General features: G+C 38.0%; 2 protein-coding genes across 2 annotated transcripts; both read left to right on the top strand.

Annotated features, from left to right (window-relative positions):
- The first annotated feature begins 634 nt into the window (after positions 1-634).
- On the top strand, positions 635-2,360 carry MS3_00000716 (uncharacterized protein). The gene is made up of 3 exons (XM_051208377.1): positions 635-1,042; positions 1,183-1,501; positions 2,005-2,360. Exons 1-3 carry the CDS (start codon positions 812-814, stop codon positions 2,244-2,246), a joined length of 792 nt encoding a protein of 263 aa, XP_051065072.1. The 5' UTR covers positions 635-811; the 3' UTR covers positions 2,247-2,360.
- A 4,720-nt stretch (positions 2,361-7,080) lies between these two features.
- On the top strand, positions 7,081-8,429 carry MS3_00009304 (uncharacterized protein; the record flags this gene model as incomplete). Its single annotated transcript, XM_035730310.2, has 3 exons — positions 7,081-7,303; positions 7,404-7,766; positions 8,188-8,429. The coding sequence occupies 3 exons, from the start codon at positions 7,081-7,083 to the stop codon at positions 8,427-8,429; spliced, it is 828 nt and encodes a 275-aa protein (XP_035585687.1).
- Between the last annotated feature and the right edge of the window lie 932 nt (positions 8,430-9,361).

Here is a 9,361-nt window from a genome sequence, read left to right as displayed (position 1 = left end):
TAACAGGCGTAAGTAAGTAAGTAAGTAAGTAAGTAAGTAAGCAAGTAAGTAAGCAAGTAAGTAAGTAAGTAAGTAAGTAATTAGGTAAGTAAGTAAGTAAGTAAGTAAGTAGGTAAGTAAGTAAGTAAGTAAGTAAGTAATTAGGTAAGTAAGTAAGTAAGTAAGTAATTCAAATATTTTCGTGTGAAACTCAGTCATTAGTGGTCTGATGTTCTGCTCTTATATTTCTATCGTTCAGCTCCTTTTCAACAAATATCCAGGTGTTTAGAAAGGAGTGAGAGTTGGATTTCTGAAGGTGAATGTCGGATGACTGAGTTTCACACGAAAATATTTGAATGCTTCTAATTAATGTTTCTTAATCGAACAAATATCTGCTGACAAACATACAGTAGAACAAAGATGGAAAGACTTTAGCTAATTCGAACATCAGCTCAAATGTGTGCTTTCATTTCTCAAATCCAGATTGAACTAGATAGGCTGATGTGAGACAGATGAGCCATGTTTTCATGTTCCGGAAGTAGTCTCCTATATGTGATAAGATAATGCACTGAGTTGTCCGACAACAATCTCACAACCACAAACATTCACACACAAAACACATGCGCATTCTGCACTTTCAAACAGAATGAGGTGTGTCATGATTACTAAGTAAACTCGTTACTACAACCTGTGGGTTAAATGGAGTGCAAGTCGGTTTCCCCACAATGCAATGACACACATGCACTCAAAGTCACGAAATAATTGCGCATATAAATAGTTGAATGTGTTGCAAGATTGTAGGTAGGTGGTTGATTACAACGGTTACATAGTCATGTTGAACGGACAAACGTTTCTGATGGTGACGCTATTCACCTACTGCCTAACATTTGAAGGTGTGTCATCGTGGTTGGTACGTAAAGGTGAAGCTGTGCAACAACGCACTGAATTCCCATTCATCGCACTTTTGACGACAAAGAAGACAATGTGTACAGGCTCACTAGTGTCAACAAAGGCAGTGCTCACAGCTGGTCATTGTGTTTGCTCACCGATGCCAGTCGTTCGGGTAAGAGATCACACTGAACAACATTGTTGCTCAATGTACTCGATTAATTTCACAGTGTGTGAGTGTGTGTGTGTGTGTGTCAGTGTGTGTGCGCAGTTGTTTTGTATAGATCTAATGTCGATATACTTTGTCTATTTCAGGTTTCATTTCTCACACTGAGGAATGGTGACCAACAAGGCATCCATCACCGACCGTCTGGAGTGGTGGTAGCACCAGAATACATGCCATCTTGTGCGTCGTCACGACAGAGGAGACGAGTCAAACAGACACTCAGTGGATTCGATATTGCAATTGTATTGCTCGCTGAAATGGTCAACTTACAGACCGGAATCAAGGTGCTCAGTCTGCCACAGCCAACGGATATACCGGCACCTGGAACTCCGGTTTTCATTGTTGGTTATGGAAGGGATGATAACGACCGTGATCCGTCACGCAGAAATGGTGGGATTTTAAAGAAAGGTGAGTGATTGATTGAGTGGGTGTGTGAGTGAGTGAGGGAGTGAGTGAGTGAGTGAGTGTGTGTGTAAGTGAGTGATTTGATGTTGGACAGACAACATAGCTCCGTCTGTCTGTCTGTCTGTCTGTCTGATCTGGTGGTTATGTTAGGTAGTTGTTATCACTGTGTCTGATTTGACTGTGACAGTTTACTTACAATTACTTGTTCCCACACTGTCACCTCCTCGTCCATTGATCGTGTGGAATGGAATGAGTGATCGCTTTGACGGGTGACGAATGACGAGACATTTGTGCAAACGATAGAATTGTGTTGTATACAAAGCAAGCTTTGATATTTTAGCAGCGGTGAGATGGATTGTGTTTCGATTGACAAATATAGTACACATCGATTAGTGAGATTACATAGGCATTATTTATTCTCCACATCACTTAAATGTGAACTATTACTGTCATTTGATATTTTTGAGATTCACCTGTCTGTTTTCTTCTTTCTTTGTTTCACGCAGGTCGAGCGACTGTGATGGAATGCAAACATTCCACCACTGGAAATCCTATTTGTGTCCAAGCGGAGGTAGTGTTCGGACAAATAACCGCCCCAGGTGACAGTGGCGGACCTCTCCTTCCATCCCCGCAAGGTCCAGTCCTCGGCGTCGTATCACATGGTGTCACACTCTCAAACCGTCTGGATGTTCTTGTTGAGTATGCTAGTGTGGCTAGAATGTTGAACTTTGTGAAATCCAATATTTGAATAGTATCAGCTCGTATCATTCCCATGTGTGTACATAATGTATCGATGAATCCATATGCAATTATGTTAAGACATTCTGAATAAATAAATGACCTAATGAACTACTCTGCTCAATCTGTGTTCTATGAGTTAATATGTGTGGGGTAATTTACGGGTGTTGATCATTGTAGTGTTAGTGAAATTAGGAGTCAGTTATTCGCTCCTTATCTGATACTTGACTAGTATGTGTCTACACTGTCTCATGTAACCGATAGATCGCATTGAGATTCGAAGCCGGAATATGTCATTCATCAGGAGGTTGATTATGTCTTAGTTTGATTCACATGACTGTGTTGTTGTTGTTGTTCTTGTTATTGTTTCCATACATTCTTTGAAATGTCGTGCTCAACATTCTTCCTCTAAACCTCACCAACTATACTAACTGACTGGAAGTGTGCAGACTTCGTGTGGGACCTTCAGTGAATTATTTTCTCAGCAATTCACATTCACATATTTGTGCACTTAATGTCAGTGTTGAGTAGGCGTAGCTGTTTTTGTTTGCTTATCGGTCAGTCGGTTAGTCGGTCAGTCGGTCGATCAGTCGATTTACTGATGGTTGATGAGCGCTCTTTTGATTATAAAAGAACCTCAGGCTCAAATTTCTTCAAGTCAGATCTTCAACACGTTCAACGCAACGATAACAGTTGCAGTTTCTTCGTGGATGTTAATAGAACTAGCGGTTGATTAATGGTCTGGTGTACATGTCCGCCAATATATTTTGACATGATGGTTTGGTTCTTGCAAATTCCTAATATAATTTGAGTGAAATATTCTTCGTGAGAGTAGCTGCGTGTGTGTGATTGTGTAGTTCGTTGCTTAAGAAACTCGAATTCTACCCACCTAGTCGAAAGTTGTAACTCTGTATTGAAAGTGAATACAAGTGGGGACAGCCAAATGTATTTGAACAGGAAATTACCGAACTTCTTAGTAAAATCTGGGAATCATACAGTAAATACTTCATTTGTAAAATATTAATCAATCGTCTCACACTTCATTATTCTTTCATTTCCACACCAACCATTGTCTGTTCTTGTTCGATTTTCTTCGATCTTTTTAACCCACTGCCGCCAAATATTTCACTTTCCATTAGTGATACTACTTATATATATATATATATATATATCTTAGCATCAGTAGCACACACCACCTGATCGCTTAACAACAATTCCTAACTGGATGATAGTTGAACATGATTCCACCATCGAGAATATCTTCAGTTCTCTCGTCAATTTGAATATCAGTTTTCCTTTGTTTAGTGTTGTACAGTAAGTCATTTCTGACTATAACCGTTGAATATTTGTGCAGCTGATATTGTACAGTTTCATACAGAAACCTTGCATGGAACGTGTCACAACTGTCGTACATTAATCTTTTTGTTTTGGCTGGATCCAGAACACAAATTGTTGTGACTTGTTGTGAATAGTTTCGAATTCGATGAAACTGCTGCACAGATCATTGCAGACCGTTCGTGTTCACCTCAACATATTTTGAGGCTGAGATTGCTTTCAACCATTCCAAAAATCCGGTTAATATAAACGAATGTAATTTTTGGACAAATGAACACTGCTATTTCTGTTCCGTATTCGGGAATATAATGTATTGGACAGTTATTGAACGTGCCAACGTTTATATTACGTGTGCTCTTCTCCTATTCTCGGTTTAATCATAGGGAATTAGGAAGGACACATTGTTGTGTAATTGCTCAACATGCACATGCGCACAAGAATAGATAACTTGAAAAGTTAGGAGATATATAATTTGTGTTTTGATGTTGTCTACCAAATAAGGTGAAAGTTACTTGAATGTTCTGAAGTAACAAGTGGCAAATTCGGTCATATACAAAAATCCGATTATATAGTAGTTGAGGCCATCCGATATCCTTCACTATGCAATACACTTTATCAACCAATTTTGACTAAACAAACTGTTATAACCAAACGATCATAATTGCTTATAGTCTTGCACCCGAATTCCGTTCATTACATGTTGCAATGCATTTAATTCGTAGTGTCATTCAATACTTGATTATTTCATCAAACTGCTTATCAACTAGTCAATCATTACCGAATAAATCTACTCAACATGTTATCTGTGCTACATGGTGTTCACATTGGTGACCAGATCGATATCGATACTAATCACATTGTCAATTACACTGATACGTAAATTTTCATTCATTTGACATATATTGATGAAGTTAGAAAGCAACAGTGAATATTGTGACAAATGTCTGACAAATCAATCTCATACAACAAACAAATGAATACAAGTTTTGTTGAATTGTTTGTAGGTTATATAGGTAAAGTGATGATTGAGAAGTTGAACTGGCATCGACTGAGTGACGATGTCAGATTACTCTCCATACGCTGTGTTGTTTGATCAGCAAGTTAATAATACTAGTTGTAACACAATCAAACGGATTCATATTTGTGTACACAGACATGTGATTAATCACTAATGATTCCCACCGAACTGTACCGATATTCCACATATCGTCATATTTGTGTAAACAGACATGTATCTAATTTAACAGAGATATGTTAGTTATGACACTCATAGTTGTACAATATTTTCATTGAAGCAGTATCAGAATGATTCCATAAGTTCTGCTAATTCGATGCTGTTTGATGTTGCGGATTTGAAGGGACTGTTAAGATATATTCTCATTCCATCTATCCTTTTGTGTACCGTATCGTATCGTAAAAGTATTACGCCCTGCAATCTCGATTTTTCATCTGTGATTTCACACGATGGCCATATTTCAGTCGGGACTATGAACTGAATCCGTTGGCCGGACACTATTAGCAACAACGTAATGTGGGAGAGAACAAACCAGATCCCAGCGGAGGAAGAAATCAGGAAGAAGCGCTGGAAGTGGATAGGACACACATTGAGGAAAGCACCCAACTGCGTTACAAGACAAGCCCTCACATGGAATCCTCAAGGCCGAAGGAAAAGAGGACGACCAAAGAACACATTACGCCGAGAAATGGAAATAGACATGAGAAAAATGAACAAGAATTGGATGGAACTAGAAAAGAAGGCCCAGGACAGAGTGGGTTGGAGAATGCTGGTCGGCGGCCTATGCTCCATTGGGAGTAACAGGCGTAAGTAAGTAAATAAGTAAGTAACTATGAACTGAAGGTCAAACCAAGAGAAGATGTTCCCGATTTCTTCCTGCTCAACCATTAGTCCTCCTACGTTGCTGTAGTGGCACTTGATAGTTTGCGTCATTATCTGGTGCTCCGCTACAGTGACATCGGTTTTCTGGTTTTTAAGCAGATCGTTGTTGAAATTGTGTTGCTCCGTTCTGTGTTGGTAGGTCGCTGAAGGTGACTTGCCTACGAGGCGTGTTCCATCGTCGTGACCGTGATCGCCGTGTACTAAACCTCGAGTGTCGGTCATTTTGCTATCTCCTTACCGATCTAGATCGGCTTCCTTAACATCTGGTATGACTGTAGACTTCGTTTTTCGAGCCGTATCAGGCCATAGGAGCCTCATTTAAGTCACCTCGCTTTCTGAAGCTTGCGGTCATCAGACGAGAAAACCTAATGATCGAGGCAGCCTGTACACGCCAATTAACGCAGTAGTGTAAAGGCCTATGTTACGTGATGGCCAAGGCAACTGTTGTGTATCGTGTTGGTTTGCTTACGTCATTCACCAATGTGAACACCATGTAGCACAGATAACATGTTGAGTAGATTTATTCGGTAATGATTGACTAGTTGATAAGCAGTTTGATGAAATAATCAAGTATTGAATGACACTACGAATTAAATGCATTGCAACATGTAATGAACGGAATTCGGGTGCAAGACTATAAGCAATTATGATCGTTTGGTTATAACAGTTTGTTTAGTCAAAATTGGTTGATAAAGTGTATTGCATAGTGAAGGATATCGGATGGCCTCAACTACTATATAATCGGATTTTTGTATATGACCGAATTTGCCACTTGTTACTTCAGAACATTCAAATAGCTTTCTCTTTACTTAGTGAATGGTGACAGTCTGTCAATGGTGCATATGTATTTCGTCAAAAACCTACCGTTTATTAGTGACATTTTGAAGTTTTAACTGTAACTGTTAAGTCCAGCAGTTTTACTATGTGTCTTTTTAGATGTTGGAATTCAAGTTTATTTTATATTAAGAAGTACATTTATCAATTCCTACTCATTTGTTCCGCCGTCCGTTCGCTCATGTGCTTAACAATAATACAAACACACTAGTCTATCTTTATTCAATACTGTATTTAACTTATGATATGTCGATGATTTTATCCAGTTAATATTTTATCATTATCAAACTTGAGTTCACTTTAAAACATACATCTTTTACTAGACGTTTGTATAAAACTAATATCACTACCTTCTGAATATCACTTCAATTAATGACAAAGTACATTTGAACTCTGTATTCAACATTTCATGTTCCATTGAAATCTCATTCTGTTATAGCATACTTTCCTTTCATTTTTCTTCAAGATATATATATGAATAATATTGAACGCTTGCAACAATATACCTTTTGTTTCGCAAAGGAAGTCTCTTCTAAGGTCAGGTGATGCATTTAGTATTCTAAAAATGTTTCATTTCTACCCAATAGTCACTTAAAATGCGTAATACTCACTTTCTAGTTGATTGAGGTGTGTCATGAATACTTGATCAAATCTGTCACAATAATTCACGAATCAAATGAAGTGCAAATTGGCCTCCCTATAATGCACTGACACACATGCACTCAAAGTTGCGGAATATTTTCACATATAAATAGGTGAATATGTTGTAAGATTGTACATGGTTGAATGTAACGGTCACATGGTCATGTTGAACCGATGGACGATTCTGATGGTGACGCTGTTTACCTACTACCTGACATGTCAGTGTGTGTCAACCTGGCTGATACGTAGTGGTGAACCTGTTCAACAACGCACTGATTTCCCTTTCATTGCACTTTTGGTGACATATGCATCCATGTGCACAGGCTCATTAGTTTCGACAAGGGCGGTACTCACGGCCGGTCATTGCGTTTGTGGAGAGACACCAATCGTTCGGGTAAGAGATCACACTGAAACTATTGTTGTTCAATGGAATCGATTAATTTCGCAGTGTTTGTACAGTGGGTTTGCATGGATCTAATGTTGACATACTTTGTCTTTTGCAGATTTCGTTCCTATCACTGAGCGAATTTGAGCAGAGAACTATTAATCATCAACCTTCTGAAATTAAAGTTGCACCAGATTACTATCCTGTTTGTCAGTTGAAACGAGAGAATAAACGCATTACGAAGTCACTTAGTGGTTATGATATGGCAATTATAACACTCACTAATTCGGTCAACCTGGAGACTGGGATTAAAGTAGTCAGTCTGGCAACTGAATCGGATATACCAATACCAGAAAGTATTGTTTATATGGTAGGTTATGGACAGGATGTTAAGGATTCTGATCCGGCCGGTCGAAATGGTGGAATTTTAAAAAAAGGTGAGTTGCCAGTCATCGACCCGTTTAATTCTCTCTGTTCTGATGGTTTTATTAAGAGGTTTTACACAACCGTTTTTCTATTCTCTACTTTGGTTTATTCCCACCGTTTCTTATTAGCCTCTTGATTAGGTAAAATAGAATTAGCAAATATTGTTTGGATGAATATATAACCATATTTATAAACTTCCTAAAGTACGTACGACTGAATCCAAATAATCACTGTTCATATTTATATGTAAAATTGAATGACTCAAACTATGTTAAGGGTAATCGTCACAGTTTATATTGGTTTTATAAGAATTCAAGTAAACTTTCGCACTTGAGATTGGATGGGAATGATCTTTTTTTGATGTCGTTTAAACGTGGATAATTTTGTCTGATACTTTCGAAATCCATCTAACTGCTCTCTTTCTTCACATAGGTAGTGCTACTGTCATGGCATGCAGACACAAAACGTACGGAAATCCTATTTGTGTCAAACCTGGTCCAAACTCAAAGCAAATAGCCGGTCCAGGTGACAGTGGTGGACCTCTTCTTTTCTCTTCTCAAGGTCCAATTATCGGAGTGGCGTCAAGTGGCGTAGTCCTTTCGTCTCTTGCTGATCTATGCGTTGAGTATTCTAGTGTGGCAAGAATGCTTAGATTTATACTATTCAATATTTGAATAATGCTAGCTTGCATCATTCCTTCAATTGTACATTGAACATCGAGAAAATCATATCGAGTTTTGTTAAGACTTAAAAAATAAACGACATAATGAATCAAAACTTTTTGAGTGTCTAATTTCTTGTTTCTTGGTAGGATAATAATAAAGTTTTTACTACTGTGTGGTTTACTAGCTTATACCAAAGGTTAGGATAGAAAAAAACTTGGTATTTTCCTCAGTGACTCAATTAGCTCAGAAACAAGTTTCCAGCCTAGCGAAACAGAACAAAGTGTCAGTCGACCTAAATAGAGAAACAGAAATGACGTTGGAATCCATGGACAGTGCACGAGGGAAGATCTTTGTTGTATTACATGGTCGAAGGGAAGAAACGGTGAATGTAATTATAATGTACCAATGATTATGGTAATAAAATGATGGCACAGACTAGGAAAAAACTCACTGAGCATGCAGCAATATTCTTTTGAGTTATATGGCATAATTGTTAAAACTATTAATATTAGTGTACGATTTGCAGTCAGTGCATCAGTTTACATGTATATTGCTTCTCATATCAATATTACCGCTTTGTTGGGAGGGTATATAATTATTCTTTCTAAGTTCGTACCATCAATTGGCTCGACCACCGTTAAGGAAAAAGTCGAGAATATCATATCATCAGGCATGACAGTCAAAGGATTCAACCAGAAGAGAAAGAGGATGAATAAAAGTATTGCTGAATGATTCACTACATTGGTTTAATGTAAAGTACAAAGCAGTTGTTATCAAAAATGGAGTGTTGGTAACCTCAATGTTTATTCATTCAGATCAAAATTGAAATTGTAAGACCCATTTGTCCATTGTTTTGGGTCGTTTTCTTAGTGTGACTATTTACGCGTATTGTGGTGGAAGAATGTCAGAAAATACAAAAGTTAAAAGTATGATGTGATTTA

The sequence above is a fragment of the Schistosoma haematobium genome, chromosome 5 (assembly GCF_000699445.3).
Source record: "Schistosoma haematobium chromosome 5, whole genome shotgun sequence".
Taxonomy (NCBI): domain Eukaryota; kingdom Metazoa; phylum Platyhelminthes; class Trematoda; order Strigeidida; family Schistosomatidae; genus Schistosoma; species Schistosoma haematobium.
Note: the sequence above shows the minus strand (reverse complement) of the source record. Positions and strands in the feature narration are given on the sequence as shown.

Bases quoted from the DNA above. Each gene is read 5' to 3' on its own strand.
- MS3_00000716 (XM_051208377.1), top strand. From the start codon at position 812: ATGTTGAACGGACAAACGTTTCTGATGGTGACGCTATTCACCTACTGC. The intron at 1,043-1,182 runs GTAAGAGATCAC...TGTCTATTTCAG, and splicing joins CACCGATGCCAGTCGTTCGG to GTTTCATTTCTCACACTGAG. The intron at 1,502-2,004 runs GTGAGTGATTGA...TGTTTCACGCAG, and splicing joins TGGTGGGATTTTAAAGAAAG to GTCGAGCGACTGTGATGGAA.